Source organism: Sminthopsis crassicaudata, chromosome 1 (assembly GCF_048593235.1).
Source record: "Sminthopsis crassicaudata isolate SCR6 chromosome 1, ASM4859323v1, whole genome shotgun sequence".
NCBI lineage: Eukaryota > Metazoa > Chordata > Mammalia > Dasyuromorphia > Dasyuridae > Sminthopsis > Sminthopsis crassicaudata.
The window spans coordinates 286,374,137-286,395,987 of record NC_133617.1 but is presented as its reverse complement, the minus strand read 5'-3'; the positions used below and the strand labels follow the sequence as shown (position 1 = coordinate 286,395,987).

General features: G+C 34.7%; 1 protein-coding gene across 4 annotated transcripts in view; it reads right to left on the bottom strand.

Annotated features, from left to right (window-relative positions):
* Positions 1-21,851, bottom strand: part of ZFHX4 (zinc finger homeobox 4) — a 215,646-nt gene that overhangs the window by 4,804 nt on the left and 188,991 nt on the right. For all 4 annotated transcript variants that reach the window (XM_074278927.1, XM_074278925.1, XM_074278928.1 and 1 more), the window contains exons 6-10: positions 20,265-20,381; positions 13,874-14,013; positions 13,403-13,603; positions 12,731-12,848; positions 6,608-12,025 (exon numbers count right to left, since the gene is read on the bottom strand). In XM_074278927.1, coding sequence (XP_074135028.1) covers positions 6,608-12,025; positions 12,731-12,848; positions 13,403-13,603; positions 13,874-14,013; positions 20,265-20,381 — 5,994 coding nt within the window. The remainder of the gene's footprint in view (positions 1-6,607; positions 12,026-12,730; positions 12,849-13,402; positions 13,604-13,873; positions 14,014-20,264; positions 20,382-21,851) is intronic.

Here is a 21,851-nt window from a genome sequence, read left to right as displayed (position 1 = left end):
GGAAGTTTACTAAAAGTAATTAGCTATCAAATAAAATGAAATCTATCTGCCAAAACTCAAGTGGGAAATACATATATACATATATGCACACACACACACACACACACACACACAGAATAAAGAAGGTGATTAGCTAATTAAATAGCAATAGCAAATGACCATTGAAGACATTGAAAAATACAAAACGCTAAAGACACAGCTATTTATTATTAGGCCAGAATATAATTGGGAATTATTTCATTTTTAAGTCTTCCTACTAAGCTATCCTTTACTATCAGTGACAACTAGGTTAACAGAGTTCTTGATAGGAATTGAGCATATTACACTAAAGGACATGACCATGAGAACATGTTTCTTCTGTGTTTGCTTGTAACAGACGGAAAAGATTCCCACCTCATTAGAGAAGAGAAACCTAAGTGTTTAGTGGGTCTATTTGGCAGATACATGTAGGATAGGAGTATGCCTCCTGCAATAATGGAAGAGATCTCTGCTATGTTTCAAGTGCCCAATATAATGTAGTGGCCGGTAACAATCTATTACAAAGCAATTTTTATGAGCTGGGTAGTTTAGCCAAGAAACTAAAGGATAGCAAAAGAAAAAAAGCACTGAAAAAAAGAAATTGCAAGATCTTAGGCTTTTATTGTAGATGGGGTTTTCAGAAGCAAATAAACTTGGTAGAGGAATGAGAAGATTGAAAGGCTTGAGTGATGGCAACAAGAAAGCAGTCCCCAGGAAAAGTTGTTCTTGAATGAGATGATAACCATTGGAACCGTGATAGAAGTTTGACCATATTTGTTTCATGGAAGAACTAATCAAGTGGGCAAGAGTGAAGTTTAATCATCAATATCGAGATGCTTAGCATTACTTAGGAATAAGGCAATTAGGATGCAAAGTAATGGTTAGGAGATTTAACAGAGGGACCATTTAGAGCCAGTCACAGACTCTCTTCTATTTAAATTGCCAAGGAAATGCTAAGAAGTTAAAATGTATCATCAGAAGAGATTAGATAGGAGAGGAAAAAAAAAAAAAAAAACAGCTAGAAAGAAAACATGTGTGATGGTGCTGCCCCTGAATTCTGATTTATCTAAATGAGGAAACATTTTGTAGACTTAGCAATTAAGATATTTTGACATCCTCAACATCACTCTTTACTTGATCCTTATCATTACTGAATTACCCTAAGTTAACCTATTCTATTACTGACTGCTGCTCTTTGCAATTTTGACATACACAGTTCTTCTCTGACATTGTTTATATTTTTGTGCTTTTGCATAACCACAGAGAGCACCAGTTGTGTTATATAAACATTCCTCCAACATTCCCACTGGTAGGCAAGGATAAGTATTTTTAAAAAATGAGACAATGCAATCCCAGAGAGCTTAAGCAACTTGAAAGAGATGGTATATTTGATGATGCCATAGTAGATGCAGAAATGGAGCCCACATTTCTTGGCTTTTCTTCTAAATTACTGATCATCAAACCAGACTACTTATCTGACATACAAGGATTTGATTTGAATATTAAGGAGATATTGAGAATAGTACTACATTTCAATGAGAAAATAATAAGGAAATACCTTTTAAAAAATTTTTTTATTAAAGAAAAGAACAGGATTAAAAAAAAAAAGTTAAAAAAAAAAAGCAGTATCCTTGACTGGAAAGAAATAGAATGGAAAACTATGAACTTTGGGCAGTGTGATTACCCTACAACCCAACTGTATTTGATAAGCCCATTTAGATGTTAATATATAAATTGACTGGTTCTAGCCATGGTATTTATATGGTATTTATAAAGTAGCTTCCCCTTTCTGCATCCCTCTCACTCTTCCTTCTACCTTATGATAGCATTGTACCCAATATTCTCTCTATCCTTTCTCCTTCCTTGTAAAAACTATTTTAGTAAAAGATCAGATAAGTAACTAATAAACTAATAAATTAACTAATTAAAAACTTAATTTGTTACTTTGGGAATGGGGAAATTTTGAATTTTAATAGTAGTAGGTTAAAGCAAGAAACAAATCTCTAATAGTATAATTTTAGGCATTAGTGAGACTCATGGAGAAGGAATATTGGGGTATAAGTACTTTTTGGGATTTTGGAAATCACATTATTTAGAGTTTCCTATTCTGCTTTTTCAAAAGGCTAGTCTTAGCTTTTAATACAACAGCTTTCATCCTTGATAACTGCATATGTAATTTTGGATTTGGTATTTGCTTTTTTCCTCTCCTATTCAAACTGAAGCAATGAAATTAATTTTCACCTGGTTCACTGACTTGAGAAGTTAGGGTGAAAGGAAATTTAAGGAAATAGATATATGAGAGATAACAGCCAAGTGAAAAGAAAACAAAAAAGATCATAGTTGTTGATTCGTGTTTTTCTCCCAAATGAGGTCTAGAAGTCCCATCTGGAGGGCACTATAGAGTAATGGAAGCGTTTCAGAAGACTACAGAATTAATCTTAAAAGTCACTTGACGCTGTATTGAAACTGTCAGTTTTTTTTTTTTTTTTTTTTTTTTAAGAGGAAGAGAGGGACTGATATAGAGAGGCAATTGCTAGAATAAGCAAGGCTAAATTATCAATTGCATGCTATGAGTAAAATTTTAGAAATAAAAGACAAATATGGAACAAGTCAATATGCATTTCAATAGATATTTAGTAAAAGATGAAAATCCATAAAAATCCTATAACCCAATAGATCAAGGGGACAGTTTCATAGTATAAAATTAGGAAACTAGAGGAGAAAAACTGAAATGTAATAGAATTGATGGCAACTCCAAACTAACTGTAGGTCAAATTTTCCATGCTATATAGAGTGGTAATACTAAACACTACAGTCTACTCCCACCCCAACCTCCACCTCAATTCCTAGAAACTCCACTCAGAGAAAACAGTATTTCTGGGAATAACATCATACCACCATCAGTTTTTCAGAAACAGCTGTCGATTCCAGAAAGTAATGCTTTCAGAGAAAATACGTGCCTCACCACTGTATTTATATATATCTGTATTTTTCCAAATTTCTTTTACTAAGATCTCCCAAAAGAGGAAATTCATTTTTCCAAGTCAAGTAATCATCACTTACATGGGACCAAAGATAGTTGTGCTAAAATAATTATAAAATGTTTCCATTAAGTAAAGCAACCCCAAATTGAAGTATAAAAAATTGTAAGAATAGAAATGTTTTCAGATTTCATTTTTTAAAAGTTAGAGTCAGTAGTATTCCTATAGATCAATGGAACATTTGAAAAGCATACCCCACTTGAAAAAGAAAAAGTAAATGGGTTAAAAGTGGAAAATCAAATGCTTTCCCTGTCTACCTTGAGCAAAATGCCAAAGTAAACCAATAGCCCAAATGATGAAAAGTAAACCAGAATTTTTCTAATTATTTTGGTTTATATAGGCACATATATTTTTTTATTGCCAGCTTCCCCTTTAACACATGATCATAATAGAGGAGTCTGGCTGACTAAAAACAGGGAGAAAATGAAATGGAAAATACAGAAAAAATAATATCTAAGAGCAACAGTCACTCTGAGGCACACATCAAATAAATTGTTGATGAAAGGGTCTCCTAGTAACTGAGAATAGCTATGCAGTTAGAGTAATTGGTAAGGAACCTGATTAAAAGGGTTATATAAGGAAGCTGAACATGACCTACATCTGGTAGCCAATAAGAATGGAAATTTCATCTACAGAATAAGAAAATATGTTAAATATTCCTGGTAAAGAAACTGATTTCCAGGGGTAGTTTGTGTTATTACTTTGCTCATACAACTCTTACTCTGGATCAGATCTCTAATAATAGGCTTGGGAACTGAGCTTTGGGTCCGCCTTAGCATTTCAAAACAACTTAGTGGTATATTTTTTTAGTAACTAGATCTTAGAAGAGGGTCTAATATGAACTTGTCTTACACTGGATTCTGTACAATAGAGCATGTTTGTAGCAAATTATCAATATATTGAAAACTAAAGACAATATTTTCTTATAATATACTTTCACTTCATTTCACAATTCTTATAAAATAAAGGTGGTTTAGTGTGGCACAGTGTACTGAGATAGAAAAATCTAGAAGTAAGATTTCACTATCCAGTTAAATATTCAGCTTGAATCACCACAGGTCAATTAACCTAAAAAAAGATGTGATCTGAAAGGGTAGAGAGATGGTCTGCCACTGGCACTCAGTTGGTATCCCACTGATTATACTACTGTGCTAATGTTTAAAATCTATCACGAACAAAGGACTGATTCAGGGGAAATTACAAATTCCAGTAGTTAACAATGTTTACGGACCTTTTACCTTTACAACACTCTCTGGTCTGCTTTGGTCCACGATTTAATAAGGCAACAGATAAGACAGCTCTGAGTTATCCAGTGAACAGTGCATTTAAAGATGTTCTAGCTGAGGAGCAATTTAAGCAAATAACATCTTCCAAGCATCTCTGATCTTCATAAACAGGTCTCTAATGTTTTGGGGGAATATAAATAGTATTTGTGTATAGCCAAATGAGAAAACAAGTTAGTGTGCTTATGGTATTTCAAACACTTCACTTTTTTATGGGTACTCTGGGTGCTAGTAACAGTTTGACAAAAACAGGAGGGCAGTCAGCCAAAGAATGCATTGTAGGACAGAAAGCCCTTCTGATCCAATGAACAGAAAAAAGGAAAGAAAGAAAAAAAAAGAAAAGAAAAAAACAAAACAAGATGCTTTGACTACCACTTAGGGAGACAGTAGCATGGTCCTCATCAGTCAAGCTAGATCTGTATATTAAAGGCACAGTTACTTTAATTCTATTTGGCTCAACTTAAGGTAGCTCTATATATGTATGTGTGTATGTATGTACAGTTGATCACAGTTTTTTCTTTTGTTTTTTTTTTAATGGTGTTCTTACATATTTAAAGCATTTATCTCAGTAATATATGAAAGTATGATTTTATAAAGTTAATGAGACATTCTATAAGTAAAAGCAATCTCATTATTTTATAATCACAACTTTGGATATCACAAACATAGAAATTTTAAACTAAATATAATCCTGATTTCAAATATAAACTCCTTTTTCCAGAAATATTCTAGTCACCAAAATAAAAGTGAGTTCTTAAAAAATTAATTTCCACTGAAATGACCTTGAATATATTGATGTCATTTTGTACATTTGGATTCAATCTCAAAATAAGTATTTGCTTCCTAAAGTTGGCAGTAAAGTTATTGGACTTTTTTTTCAGGTCAGTAAATTAATATTTAAAATGTATAAAAATTCTACATTACTATAATCTCCTTTAAAATTAATTGGAAATTCATTTTTTGTGGGAGAATAAAGTTATAAATATTGACATTGGATAGGAAATGAAGAACTCAGACGAAAATTGGTGAATACTTCAGTAAATACAGGGAAAAGAATTTATGAATTTTCAAAACATGTACTCAAGCCACCCAAGTGGTTTCTTTTGGGGGGGGGAAAAAACAACTTTAAATATTAATTAAAAAAGACATTCACTTTGTTAATTTGAAAAAAAAAGTTATTTTCAGGAAAAGTGAATTAATAGAGGACTAACTTTGCTACTAATGGAATCTAATTTTTACCAGATTTTCATTTATTTTATTGCATCACTACCTGAAAAGGATAATAATTATTTTATAATGACATTCAGTATCTCTGCAGATGCATCAAAACAGAAAAACTCACTATAAGTTAGTCTTTTTATCAATTACAGATTTGTAAATTCAAACACCTATGGCTTTCTTTACAATTTTCCCCAGTTTTATAATTTTGTCGAATTTTGCATTTGTCTAGATAGAGCTGAAAGTGATTTAAGAATTAATCTAGTAAAACCATCTTATTTTACAGACAGAAAAAATGAGGATTAGTTAAGTGATGACCAAAATCAGATGGCTAATATGTGGTAGAGCCAGGATTCAAGCTCTGTTCTTCTGATTCAAACCTAGTTTTCTTGCTGCTATATCCCAATTTTGAATCTTTACTTAAAAAAAAATTAGATATGGATGAATTTTAATGGAATACCAATATTGTGATTTTTGAAGATATGTACTGAAAAAACTAATTTTTCTCCTAGCAATTTTGAAACATTCCATGGATATTATGTATTTAAAAAAAAAAAAAAAAGATTTTACCTAGTGGGTGCATTGTGGGTGGATTTCTCTAAGACTTTTAACTTTTGAACTCCCTGGCACTTAGGAAAAAAAACTTCGCATTTAAATTTAGTAAGAATATACATTTAGATTATAGATACTATTTAAGTATTTTCCTAATAAATACACCAAATAGGCTAAACCTTATATAAAATAATGTTAACAACACTACTGAATTGTTATATAAAACTGACATAAAATACAGCTGTACAAATAAATTAAAATGTTTCTGGGTTTTTGATTAAATAGTATCCTTATTATAGTACAATATTGCATGTTACTTAGTTGAATTATATAGCCTAGTTATTTATCATAATCATTAAATATATTTTTACAAAATTTAATGTTCCCATATTAAAAATGAAATAAATTGGAATACACATCATTCTTAATTACACATGATTTGCTGCATGCTAATAATAAATCAATTAAATTGTCTTATTTCTGTTAATGACTTACAATTTGAATTTTGTGGAAATCCCGGCAAGGAAGATGGACCGTTCATTCCAGGTAAAAGAACTGGAGGAAGGCCAGGTAGTCCTGGGTAAGCTGCTGGCAGACTGATACCATGAAGTGGACTACTGTCCATCATGCCTGGTTGCTGTACACTTAAGCCAAGAACATCTGTCGCCTTCTTTATACGATCCAGTTCTTGCTGTGCCATCAGCTGTCGAACAGTTGTAGGAGCTAAGTAATCTTTCTCCCGGTCTAGCTGACTTCCAACAGTTTCTCTCACTTTTGAAATGTGTTGTTTGGAAAAAATATGATCTCTGATGGACAATCGGGCAGAGTACTTCACTCCACATAGAGAACATTCTGGCTTGGTGCCATCAGTTCCACTTTGATTGATCATGAATGGCTTCCCTATATTAATTTTAAATTTCTTTTCTTTTGCCCGAGCATTCTGAAACCACACTTGGACAACTCGTTTAGGCAGGCCGATCTCATTCCCTAGCATTTCACATTCTTGCATGGTTGGAGTTCGGTAGTCACTAAAGCAAGCCTTGAGGACCTTGAGTTGAAGGTTACTCATTTGGGTTCGGAAACGCTTGTGACCTGGTCGATCACTACTTTTGGATTTAAAAGGATTACTGGATCCAAAAGGATTAGGTGAACTAGGATCAGCTATGCTTGATGTTTCACTCCGGTCAGCATTATCATCAGGGTCATCAGTGATATAAAAACTTTGGTCATGGTCACCATCTTTGTCATTAAAATGGATTGAGGGGCTTGTAAGGGAAAAAAGAAATTTGTCATCGCAACCCTCTGTCGTAGGTGTGGTTGCTGTTTTTGGCAAAGTTTCAAGTGTTTTGGGCTCTTTTGGGGATAATGCAGGTTTTACATCTCCAGTACTTCCAGTGGTGCTTTCCATTTCATTATTCCCTTCATCTCCTGTGGTAGCATCACTGATAGCTGTATTAATTGATGACGTCTCATCAAAATCAGTTTTATTTTGGTCATACCCAGCTTCAGCAGGAGGAGCATTTAGATTCTCTATATCTTCAGTGCATTCTGCTTTGAAAGAAGAAGGACTTAAAAGGTTTTTGGGGGACAGCTCTGCTGTTTTACTAACAGGTGTTGAAACAGTGGAAGCCAATTCATTTTCACTAGAGAGATCAATTTTAGTTAATGACAAAGGTGGATAATCAAAAAATATATACTTTTGTGGACTTTCTCCTCCATCTTCTGTTGATATCAAAGGGCTTGGTGGCAAACTGTAACCTGCCTGTTTTCCTTCATTCCAGTGACGAGAACGAATATGACTTTCTAAAGCTGACTTTGCTTTGAACAGGGCTCGGCAAAAGGGGCATCGTTTGTGAGACTGGGCAGGCCCTACTGCACGGAACTGGCCTTTCCTTTCTCGAGCTCTAGTGTTCTGAAACCAGACCTGTACCACCCTCTTTTTCAGTCCAACCTCACGTGCAATGTGATCCAGCATTTTTCTGGTTGGATTGGAATCCAGCAGATATTTTTCATACAGTATTTCCAGCTGCTCAGGGGTGATTGTGGTCCTCAAACGTTTGTCACGATGTTGATCTTCACCACTATTTCCCCCCTCCTTTTCACTACAATTATTATCTTCTTTATCATCCATTTTCCTCTTCAGTGAACCAGAAACAGTTGCAGGGGTTGTCGTGTGGGATGAGCCTGTTTGTGGTGGCATTTGAGCTAAAGGACCAGTAAGTAGCTGTCCTGTCATCAGTGGGTTGTTGGGGTCAAATATCATATAGGGCATATCCATAGGTCTTTCTAAAAACTGAGAATGGAGAAATTGGTTTTGAGCTGCTAGGAAATGCATGTGCTGGTGCTCCTGCCAAAGTTCCAGAGTTGGAAAGGCAACTGTACACTGATCACATTGGTATTGTAGCAACTGCGGAGGTAGACTGTTCTGGAGAGAACTCATTGAGATTGGTAGTGGGCTGGAAGGGACAGGTGTTGCTTGTGAGGCAGAGGGGGGCCTTCCAATAAGTTGGGATTGTTTTGGTGGCTGTGACTGAGAGGCTGAAGGCTGTGGATCTGAGGATGGTGTTGGTACAGGAAGGATGGGTTTGGTGCTTTGAGAAGGAGGAGAGGTGTCACTCTGCTTTGGCTTTTCTGTGGGGTATTCAGGTTTAGGAGAAGATTTTTCAGGCTCTGGTTTAGGGGAAGGGATAAGGGGAGTACTAGACCCAGAACCAGAACTTGCTGCAGTGACAACTGAGTTTTTGGCAGTGTCTGTTGGGCCAGATACCGTGCAATGTTTATATACTATTTGATCTGTGGCATCCATAGAGTCTTCGGTTTGGCTTTCATCTTGGGCATCATCATCTTCATCTTTATAACACTGTTTTTTCTGATGAGTAATCAAGTCAAAAATTCTGGGGAAAACCACACTGCATTTTTTACACTGGTATTGCATGTTGCTTGTTCTTATATATCGCTCATTCGTGAGTTCTCTCTTTTCATTATCTTTAGTTTCTGCTTGATTCTCATAACTCTTGCGAGCTTTCTGACGGGCATTCTGGAACCACACAACAATCACTCGGGTAGGTAGGTTGAGGACAGTGGAAAGCTGCTCAATTTCATCATCTTTTGGGTAAGCATTTGTGTCAAAAAAGTCTTGTAATACTCTAAGCTGATAGTCGGTAAACCTAGTCCTAGAAGACCTTTTACTGAAAGATGCATCTGATTTGTAATGTTCTAAAGTGGTAGGCTGGGGATCAATTCTGATATCTTCCAATACAGTTATAGGAGGATTACTAAAATTGTATGGTGAATCCTTATTTCTTTGCCGTTCTTTAAAAAGTGTATTCCTAAACCAGTGTTTGATAACTTTTTGGGAGAGACCAGATTTTTCTGCCATTTCTTGGATCTGTTCTTCACTTGGAGAATTATTGATATCAAAATAAGCCCTCAAGATTTTTAATTGATCATCTGTGATTCTTGTCCGTGGGCGTTTGAACTGAGAATGCCTCAAGAAATTTGGGTCTAATCCAAGCTGCTGTTGGCAAAGCTGAGTGAGATCTGCAGAAAGGGTATCCATTTGTGGCAATTGAAGAGCAAGCTGAGGAGGCAGTGCTGGATGTTGGACTGGTTGCATCATAATGGGAGGGAAAAGGGGAAGGTCTAGAGAAACCGGCAGCTGGACCTGAGGGGGAGCTGAAGGTGGTGGAGGTGGGGGAGGAGGAGGAGGAGGAGGAGGAGGAGGAGGTGGGGGAGGTGTAGGTGGTGGAGCCTGCAGAGGAGTAGGAGGTGTGCTCTGGATTTTCCCAGAACCAACAGAAGAAGGCTGGGAAGGGGCTGGAGGCAAGGGAGGTGGGGGTGGTGGGGGTGGTGGAGGTGGGGTCTCTGGAGAAGGAGGTGAAATTGGATAAAGCTTGTCATAAGCTTCTCTGTACTGCCGAGCAAATTTTTCTAGAGCTCCATAGGGAAAAAACTGTCCATGTACATGTTCTTGATGACTTTTTAAAATAAGAACATTGGAAAATAATTTGCCACATGTCCCGCATTCCAGTTTATCAGTATTCTCTCCTTCTCCAGCTTTGTTCTTCTTCTGTACTTTCTGCCTATTTTCATTATATTGAATGACTAATTCAAAACCAAAGTTTTCTAACAAGGCTTTGGCAGCATTTCCTCTTGCCCCTGAAGCTATCCGGGGTGGAGGGATGGTTGGTTCTAAGGGTTTTTGTTTCTTCATGTCTTTGTTTTCCTTGAGTCCTTCATTTTCATTTGTAAATTCTTGCTTTGGCTTTTCTGGCTTCTCAGAAATCTCTTCTGTTTCCTTATATGATGGCAAATCCTTCATTAATGGACAGTCCACATTTCCAATATTGCTTTGTTCTTGTTTTAGCAACTTGGTCGCTTGCTGCTGCTGCTGCTGCTGCTGTTGTTGCTGCTGCTGCTGTTGTTGTTGTTGCGGCTTTTGAGACTGAATTTGGGGCTGGGTAGCTTGGTATTGTTGTGCTTGTTGCTGTAATATCTGGAGTTGGGTTTGTCCTACATGATGCTGAGTTTGAATCTGCTGCTTCAAGTCTTCAAGCAAGGAACCGGCCATCCCTGCCATTCCCGGCATGCCAAATGTGGCCGAGCCTGGCAAGCCCAGATCAGGACTCAAGCTGAACTCTGTCCCAGGGATATAGAATGGAAAAAGGAACTGAGGTTGTTGGAACTGCAGCAGCGCTTCTGGCGTCATTGGAAAATGAGGCAGAAATGCTGGGTTTAAAAACTGAGGCTGAAAGAATGCAGCTTGTTGTTGTAACTCATGCTGTAATTGCATCTGAAGTTGTGCTGGTGACTGGGGTGGGTGATGTGGAGGTTGAGCAGAGATTAATTCAGAAGCTTGCTTTTTATTTAGTTCTTTGGCATCTAAATGGGTATCTTTGCTATTAACTGCTGGTAAGCTCATCGACTCTAACATCCCTTGTCCAGGACTATTAACGTTTGCAGCAATACTATTTCCACCACTTATATTACCACTTGGTTCTAACTTGGCAGCTCTTGCCTTTGTCTGGTGAAGCACAGACCTCATGTGAATTTCCAATGTAGAACTTTGGCTATAAGCAACATTACAGATGCTGCACTTGTAGGGTTTATTATCTGTGCTACTGTTAGTTTCTTGGGGAACAGGACTGGATGCTTCCTGTAAGACTTTTTTCAATTTATGTAAATGGGAAACTGAATTATAATGGACCAAGAGAATGTTCTTTTGTGTGAAAGACTCTTTACACACTGTACATTTATATGGGCGAGATGGATCTAGGAATTTTTCCATAGTAAAATTTGGCCCTTTTCTAAAAGGTAAAGTCCGCTTTGGTTCTGAGCCCATGTCATCTGGAATAGAGCTACTATCACTTCCTACAGGGCTTGCTTTTCCCTCTTGGTCCATCTCATATTCTCTCTCTATCTCCTGTTCTAGGGCATGATCATCCTGTGCTATGTTTTCATTTTCTGCCCATAGTTCGCCATTAACAGGTAAAGATGCATACAATTGTTGAAGTTCACCTTCATTCAGTTCTGGGTGGCCTGCTTCCAAGTGTTTTTTTAGAGCCTGGAATGTACGGAAGCTACGCTGGCAGAGGCTACACATAGTTGCTGCCCGGATAGCATGATATTGGGAATGGATCTGAAGCTTCTGCATAGTCTTAAAAGCTAAGCTACAATGGTTACAGCGGTACTTATAAACATGACGATCCGAAACAGAGAGCTGTTGCCTTTTCTGCTGTTCATTTAATTGATCTTGTAGTGAGTCAGTAACCTTGACATCCTTGCTGCCATTCTTATTCCATTCTGGCATATCTGTGGATTCCTTAGGTGGCTTCTGTTCTTCAACCTTAATTTCCATTCCAGCCTTTGATTCCTCAAGGCCTGAGATGTTTTTATCATCTAAAGGACTTTCACCTGGGCAAAAGAAGCAAAGAAAGGTCTTTCAGAGAAAAGTGTACAAAGTGAAAAGTGACATACTTATACATATGCATTTGTATTTTCTGAGGACAGTGTTGATTGTTGATATTTTAAAAACCTATTTATATTTGACAACAAGGTATGCATGCAATTAAAAATTATGTAATCCCTATGCTCTTGGGACTTTTTTAGGCATTTCTACATTATTTTCCATTTGATACATCTCCTTGACTAGATTATAAGCTTCTCAAAGGCAAGGGCCATTTTTGATTCATTTTTGTGTTTTCTTCAGAGTGCCTGGTACAATACATGACCAAAAAATAGTTATTGGAATTAAAGCATATGTTAAAAGCATAACATTAACATTAAAGCATATTCAAATAATTATTTAGATAACAAGAATGAAAACTATACTTATCATGTGCTTTACAATTCACAAAGCATTGTCCATCTATTATCCCATTTGAGCCACATAACAATTCTGTGGATGTACATCAAAATTATATTTAAAAAAAGTATAAAAGACATTCTGAAAGCTGAGTCTACCAAGAGCAAAAGCAAAAACAAGACCCTAAATAATATTTTTCCTTTCCCCTACCTCCTTTGTCTACTACTAATATTATTAGTACATTTAAAGGGGGAAAAAGAAGGAAGGATTCCCTTTTTCCAGATTTTGCAAGCCTTATAAAGAGACTTGCCTACCTGAATATTTCCCAGATCCCTCAGTTATAATGGTTGCAGGTGTATCATGCTCTGATTTCTCAGTGGTGGCTGTTGGCAGTAGCATACTATTAGGCATCATCACATCAGGGACAGGAACCTTTAGGAATCAAAAAGACAAATAGTAGATTCACCAAAGAAATGGCATGGCTTGCAAATAAGCCACATTGTATTGGTTTTTTGGAAGCATACTTATACTTCATGATTTTCTAAACAAAACATAAGATTTTATATATGTCAGTGCTTTCTTTTTCATATTTCAATCAATGCTGTAGAAATACTGTATTAATCTCTTTTTTCTGCTGTTGTTTTGAATAACTTCTTTTAAAAAATATGTTGGTCTTCTAATGAAAACAAAGAAAATTTGAAAATCATAGGGCCCAGATTGATTTGATTAAATACTGTAGATATAAACATAAATAGAAGAAGACCACAAAGTACATACTGATTAATGAATGTCTTATATCATGTTTGTTTTTCATCTAAGAGTAAGAAATAGCTAATTGGTCCTGACTATGACCTTTTAAACAAAATCTATAGAAATTTCAACAAATCAAAAGAAATTAGCTTTTTAAGTACAAATAAATATAAATTTCATAGTGATACCTTTAAATACATTTCTGTTAAACATGCATCAATATTTTGTATTCTTACTGTCATAAGCAGCTTCTCCACACAATCAGGAGACACACTGTGCAAATGGGTCAAATGAAGCTGGAGATGCATTTTGTTGCTGAGGACGTCCTGGCAGAGGGGACAGCAGATGACAGGCTGCATTGAATGCTGTGACAGGACATGCATCTGGATACGATTTGGGTCTCTACTATTGTAGTTACAATAAGGACATTGATAGAACTGGAAAATATTGAATAGGCATGACATCTATTAGTCCATGTATTTTAATGACTCAATAATGTTACAAATAATAACAATAATCAATTATGACTTGTATTTTGCCAATCACAATGTTTACATACATTTCAGCAGCATGGTAATTTTTGTTCTCTAAAACTACGCAGAACAAAACAAAAAAAATACATTTTTTCTTTTATGGTAAAAATTATATGTTTTAACCACAAAAATAATAAGAAAGATTTGCAAGGCAATGGGAATTACTTTATTTACCTGGTCATGACAAAACTTATTGTCCTCAGCGGATTTTGATCTTTTGGCTGCACCATCCTCTTCTTTTGTCTGCAGGAGTTGCTGTGTCCCTAGGGCCACATTGGCTTTCAACTCCTTTTCTGGAGTGATTATTCCTGTTGCTAAAACACAATTTAACAACAACATAAAGAAGACAACAATATTAAAGTCTAAAAATACACATTTACAAATAGTTTATTGTTATCAGTTTCTCTCTCTCCCTCCCTCTCCCTTTCTCTCTTTCTCTCTCTTATTTCCCATCAAAAATAGGCAATTTTAAAAAAATGCAAAATGCTGTTCTGAAAATGCAAGATCACACTTCTTTTTTGTCCACTAGCTAAGTGGACTCTATAAATACATTTAAAAATGTACTCCTGTCTCATGTTTAGATAACCTTAGGTTGCCTTGAAAGATTAATCAATAACATGCTCTCACCAAGTATCTCAGTCAGAATTCCTATATTGCATTAAAACAAATCAACTTTTCACTCATAAATCCTTACTTTACAAAATAATTAATTTACTAATGTTTAATTACCTTCCTCTTTTCTAAAATGCCATAGCACTGAAATGATTGCAATATTCTGAGAAGCGCTGACTAGTCACAACTGCAAAGCTAAAGCATTTTTAAGTGGTGAAATGTAGGATTTAAAAATTAACCATACATTACATATCTGCTGAGATTAGCAATTTGCTCTGGCTTTCATTGTTTACTTTGTGTGTTTTACACATATTATTGTAGCCCAGATCCTAAGAATATAATTGTTTTCTGAAGATAATTCTAGTATTCAGTGTTAAATACTGTATTTTAAATTATGTCTGGATGAGCTATGCAATGTGGAGAAGGCTTGGACACATCAAAGGAAAGAGTGCAATTCTAATTTCCCAGTCCAACAGAAAATTCTTTCCACCGTCAATTTGCCAGATAATCTCTTCTGCTAGGCTAGATATTACAACAGCATTGGGTAGGCATGTCACATACATCTCACGACAAACACAAAACCTCATTTACCAACCATTCCAATCTCATCATAGTGCGGCATCATCTGACCTTTTTTCTGCTGTTTATTATGAGTATTTCTAATTTTAACTTTCAATTTTCACCATCTTCCAGTCAATTTGCAACTAAATTATTTCCAGGGTGAGGACACTATCACTGGACAACTGGGTGCAAATACATCTTGAAATGCAATGAAGCTAAACCATTGATTGCTATCAGACCCAACGTAAATATATGGTCCAGGGGTAATCTGATTGTATGCTGTGCATGAAGATTTATCTTGATTTTTTTCAATCCACATACGGTTCATATAAATGAACAAATTGCACCTCATTGCACAATAACCTAGTTTTAATTTAAAAATAAGGTCAGGGATGTTATGGAAACAAAGTACAGATGAATAAAGAAACTGCATTTTTTTCTCTTATAGAGAAAAGTATATGTTTTATACCACATAAGAGAGAAATTTCAGATTCAGAAAGCTAGGTTAAGTTAAAATGAAATGAGAAGACCAAAATTAATATAAATATATGAAATAGGAATAGTGAAATATGGTGAACAAAAAATATTTTTCTCTTGGTTACTGATTTACATAGAATCAAAGTCCATTTTCCAACAAAATATACAGATTAGCATCTCTAATATTATAATTCCTAATTTTTCTCCAAAATAGTTACTAGCATATGAAACATACTAAATTATTTTAGAGATTTTCTTTGTTTTATAACCAATTTATCAAATTTCTATTTGAATGAGATTATTACAAAGTTTCACTGTATCAATAAAGTTTTTTTCCCAAAAAATTGATATTCAAAAACATAATATAACTATGAAACTTCATTTTTTGTAATTACTTCTAGCAACAGTTCCTATACTATTCTTTCTCATGGCAGAATGTAGTTTGTATTGTTATTTTAAGAGCTTTACAGAAAAGTTATGGAAATCAAATAACAGATTATGTTTATGAATATGCTACTTTGAAAGATTCAGACAAATGGACTTGTTATTATTCATCACTCCATCATTTTTATTTCCTACTGCCAGAAGTCTATCAGTTCACTATTCTTGTGTATCTTAAAATTCCTCTATTTTAAAGATAAGGAATAAAAATATTTCTCCCTCACATTCATGCTGTATTCCCATATCTTTTTGGCTGAGTATACAGTAGAACTATACATTATCTAATTATTAGATTGGGCCCACCCATTCATTTTTACTGGTAAACAGTCAACTGTAAGAGTTGGGAATGACTTTATATGACTTTGTTGCTTGTTATATATTTGAAAAAAAATGTTCATATTCTAATTCATTTGAAGAGAACGTGAAACATATAATTGTAATATAAAATATAAATAAAAAATAATATAACTCTGATGCAATATCCTTTAGGCTATATTTAATTCCCTTACTATGCATAAAATTCACCCTTGACTTTGACTGGGACAGTTGGCTCTGTTGGATCACTTGTGATTATGAGAACCAAATTCTTCACATAGACAAGTTAACTTTCTATCACAAAAAACTTACATAATAATTACAGACTGTATGTACCCTTCCTCTTGAACAGTCATAATGGTCAGAAGGGAGAATATGGAATAATGCAAGATAGGAAGGTTTAATATATGGCTGTTGGGGTGGTAGTGATTAGGGAACTACTAGAAGTACATGTTATATTGATAGGAGGTCATCTGTGTTATCTTCAAAGATCACATTAAAATATTTATATTGGTTTGTCATTTGACTTTGCAAAGCATTCACATTCTGCTTAATGAAATGGCATGCAGTGGTTAGAATCTGATTAAGAAAATAGAGAAGGGTTTTAGCACTTTACTCTTTTTGCTGAGGAATTGTGACCCTTAAATATTTTATACTAATAACACAATAACTAAGTTGAGGCAACTGAACTAGGCCAGCTGTAATGTCCCTTCTAGCTATAGGTCCTATGATACTATGACCTATGAGATTTGGGAAGACACTAAAGGAATTGTGTCATTGTACACAATTTAATTATATAACTTTTAACTTAATAGACACTTTGGTATCCTAGGGAATATTCCAAGATAGAGTAATCTTATATTTTAAAATATATCATGATTTTAAAAAAGAAATGCAACTCGATGTATTTATGATTTTTAAAAGATTATGCCTAATTATAAATAAGCACTATAAAATAGACTAGTAAATGATTATCTGTCAGTTATGCGATTATTTAACTTGTATAAGATTACTAATGTGAAAATGCCATAATTCATTGCAGTTCAAATTCTGCCTTGCTAATAATTCTCCTAAAATATAGGTCTAAAATGTTTCACATTCATAATAAGTGAGGAAAATCCAATAAACCCCATGTACTAACAAAACAAACCTTGAAAATAATAAACCCAAACACTAGGTTATTATTTATGAATCAATGTATTTGATAAAGTTTACATAATTTAAGACTTTAGATATAACAGAGGATGTTATTCTACTCCAAATAATTCTAAAATTATTATTACTAGTACAGTATTCTAATTAGACTAGAATGAAAGGATAATTTTAATTGCAATAATGAAGGTTAATTTCCATCTTTCCTCATGTTTACTACCTTATTAAAAACTGGTCCCCTTAGCCATGGCAGAGACATATTACATTTTCAATGCAAATGTATTAATCTGGATAAACTCCATATTAATTCTTGCACTGCATAGAGCTGTAATTTGGATTATAATTAATCTAAAGTGGCACTAGATTTAAATGACAATATAAATGAGGCATTAGGAGGCTTTTCTATTATGAATGAATATTCAACAAATATAACTTGCATATTGCCAAGTGTGGTTTTGGAAGCTCTAGTTTTTCAGATAAAGTAAAAAACATAGCACAAGAACTTACACAAACACACTGTTACTAAACATATGTTAATCTTTCCTGTTTAACAAATTCTACATGAAAGAAGAGACATACTATTTTCTTTTTAACTTACTAAGGCTGAGATTACATTAAAAAAATTTTTTTTCTTGATATTTCTTTGGAAATCCTTGAAACACTGAATTAAAAAAATGTCTTGATTGACATACAATTATACATACATACATACATGGTTATGTACTTATGAGAAATATTTGCTGGGGAAAAATTCATTCTATAGTAAGAATTTTATATCCACAAAGACTCAATTTAGAAAACACAAAATTTTACCACAAGTGCAGTTTAAGAATTGTAACAAGAGCTCCTCTTGTGGGCAATTATCAGGTGCCAAGAACAATTATTTTGCATATCAGGAATTGCTCTTAGCTGATTTTTATTTTGAATCTACTTCTAACTCTATAGGTATGTGAAGAGCATACAATGAGTTCTATTTTCTTAACTTGTTAAATTTCTTTTGTATAGTAAAATTAGGCAGATGATGAAAACTCTGGCTGCTCTTTAGGGCCCTAGACACAGGTCCTCCTACAGAGCACTAAATAATGCTTTTGTCTATAGATTCCAGCAAACTTTATCATTGATACCCAAGGCAATTTTATCCTCAGTGTTAAATATGGGCACTGGTTTCCTAGAAAACAGCTTTCTTCAAAACTGGATCTAAACCAGTTTTCTTCTTTAAACCAGTGGAAGATTTATACAATCCAAAATAATGTAAACTATTGTAGTGTTATGAAACTACTTGATAAATATTCGTCAATGATACAGTTAAAAGACTAAGGGAGACTTTCTGTATAATCTATGTGTAGTAAATGTCAGAATTCAAGCAGATCTCCTTTTCAGGATTAAGAGGACTTGAACCCAAATCCAGCTTGTGGAACTTTTGCTACTTGTTTAATTTAATTTCTTAGGGTCTGGTTTACTTCTTGCTCTAAATCTTCTGTTTTCCGCACAATCTCTTTAATGATGAGCCTTGTGATGCCCACCTTAGAGAATGTTTCCAAAGGGATACATACACATACAATGTTGTATACAATGTATATATTGTATTCATGCGAGTATGTATGTACAATAGTCACATTGATATTGGAAAAATAATTTCTACCTTTTAAAGAAACAGTAATATAATGCCCTTAACATTATCTCATCATTAGGAACTTCAGAGTCTCTGCCAATAATGTGCTCATAAACAAGACTATTAATGTGTCATATTTGGTAGTTCATAAAATAGTTTTTGTTTTACTAGCATTCTTAAATTGAAGCCAACAAGATCTAATTGAAGTTAGAGCTACACATTACAATATGTCCATAAGTAAATTTAAAAGAAGCTTTCTTCACTGCCTCCTGAAATTAATTTAGTTTACAAAGTAAGGTCTATCAAATAATTTTTGACACCTATCCCCAACTTAAGTCTGAATTATAAATATGGGTTAATTTGGGTTAAAGTTAACTTGCAGTTAAGATGATTTTTTTTGTACAACTAATAGAATTATAGTGAATACAAGAGTCTTTATATGCAGTTGTCACTGAGACACAAGGAAAAGAGAAATGATTACCTAACAATAGTAAGCTTGCATCCACTTCACTCCTTCTTCAGCTTCATTGAAGCAAACATAATGTAACTAGGTCTAGCATAAACCCAAAGTAGCCAATCATTGCAACCATAGATCTCCATCTCATACATAAAAAAACATGAATGAAGTTATATATTTGCAAATCAAACAGAGAAAAAAAAAACCCTTAGGTATCTAAGGCAGAAGCTGGCCTGGGGTTTGTTTGTGCACCAGTAAATGTCATGACATGAAGGGTTTGTTTTCAAAGACAGTAACTTTCATTACTGGGATTTGTCTATTCAAGGAGATCAAAATTACCTAACTCCTAATCCGTTTTCAATGATATTTCCTCTTACTTAGGCTGAATCATATGTAAACTTTTTCCACTGGATTTGATGTATTTTGTTTGAAATGCCTCAAATAAATGCCCTTGAAAAGGGCAAATTCTTGAGCATAACTTGTCAGACAGAAAAGGAAAAAAAAAAACCAACATAATCTTAGGGTTATAAGGGCAGGGAGGATATATGATTGCAGGACAAAAATTCAAGTGGTATCTAATCCTGTGCTTATGAAAAATTAATATGCCATCAGAGGAATCACAAGTACAGCTAAGATTAATGAAAGATGCTTAAAAAATTACAAGCACACAAACTGATTTGATTAAAAAATAATCTCACTGGCCGTCCTGTAATATTCTTCAACTTATCCGCATCTATTCTGTCAGATGGTTATGATTAAAAATAGGTCAATGGGAGGCTACTGATAGAAATCACATGCAAAATACACATGCAATGAATAGCAGTGGGGATGTCCAGACAGTTTAAAATGAAAGAAGTTTTTATTAAGTCTTCAAGAAAAGAGAAGGAAGAGAAGGAATGATACTGGAGATGGGAGTCTGAAAAATTCTAGCATCTTACCAGGATCATGACTAGCTTTTTTGCCTTCAGTGCTGTCTTTCTCACTTATGTCTTTATCATCATCAGCAACCAGAGAAGTAGGTTTAATGGTTGCTTCTGGCTCTTCCCCTTGTTCTTCTGTTAAGAAAAGAAAAAAAAATCGCCAATACTTTAGGAAACAGTTGATACCACTCAAGAGCCAGTGTATTCCATCAAACAAGAGGGACATATTTAAAGATTTTATGTGAATTTTAAATCATTTGTAAGAATTCATATTCAACTAAGAAGTTATAAACATTTCTTTAGTAAAATATTATGAAACTGCCAATGTGAATTCATATCTAAAGGGATTCGTTTTATATTAATTGACTAGAAATGATCTGTAATTTTTTTAAGCCCACGGAGAAACAAATAAAAGAAAACATGAAACATATATAACTTTAGAATTTAAAGTCACATAAGGTAGAACCTTAAATAACATTTAAGACATAACATTCTCTTAGAATCTTTGAAGGTCAAGTCTTTGAAAACGTAATAATTATATAGTGCCACAACTAGACCTCCTTATCCCAGAAGGTGGGTATAATCCGCTTCCCCTTATCACCAACAGTGTAAAAAATGTCACACTATATTTGATGATGGACAAGACTTAAGTTGTGCTGAAGAGCTGGCAATTCCCTTCTCTAGGGGGAGCTCTTCCTGGTTAGGGACCTAGAATGGTACATTGCTTCAGAGAGAACAGCATCCTCCACACCTCACTTACGTGTTCACACCAGTTAGATTACATGGAAATCTTCACAGTAACTCAACCCTATTTAATTATTCTGTAAATCTTAGCTATGCTGCTGCTGGTGGATTAATCTGTTTATGCAGTTAGCTTCTATGCTGGGGCTGTGTAGCACTAATCCGTGAAAGACCCACTGTTCTCTTTCATCCTGTGATCATTTGTCTCTCACTGTGCTGATGTCACATTTTAATGAATTTTTAGCAATCTGAGTAATGCCAGATAACCAGACTTGCAACTCCCCACAGCATGGCATGCTGTTTTCATTGCAGCACAAAAAATAAAAATCATATTTCCCCATTCAGGTAGGAATTACATAAATTAGGAGAAGAAGGTAAAATGGGATTTGAAGCACCAGGCTGCTCAATTTCATAAAATCTTTAATGACCATATAAATTAACCCTGGAAAGGCAAAAGGTCACAGACACACATTTGCATACACTCCTCTTATTTGCTTTTGATAAGCACAGCTTTTATGCAGAGAACATGATACAATTAACCCTTCAGTAACCATACAAAATGCCTGGCTACCGACATTTTAAGTGTCAAGCATTAACTGAAAATTACACACTGCATAAAATTTTCATTGCAAATGCTATAGTGATTGAAAGGGGAAATCGTGGCCCTCTCCACACCCCATGTTTTATTAATAACATTCTGACAGCAGAATGAAATATCCTCTGTCATATGTAGCAGCTGAGCACAAAAAAATTGCTACTTAGTGCCTCACTTGCCAACCATGCCCTGCCCCTGAGTAAGCAGAACAACAATGGAGGAGGCCCCTGCAGCCTCCAGGAGCACATCTAAAAGTTATGTGCAAAAAA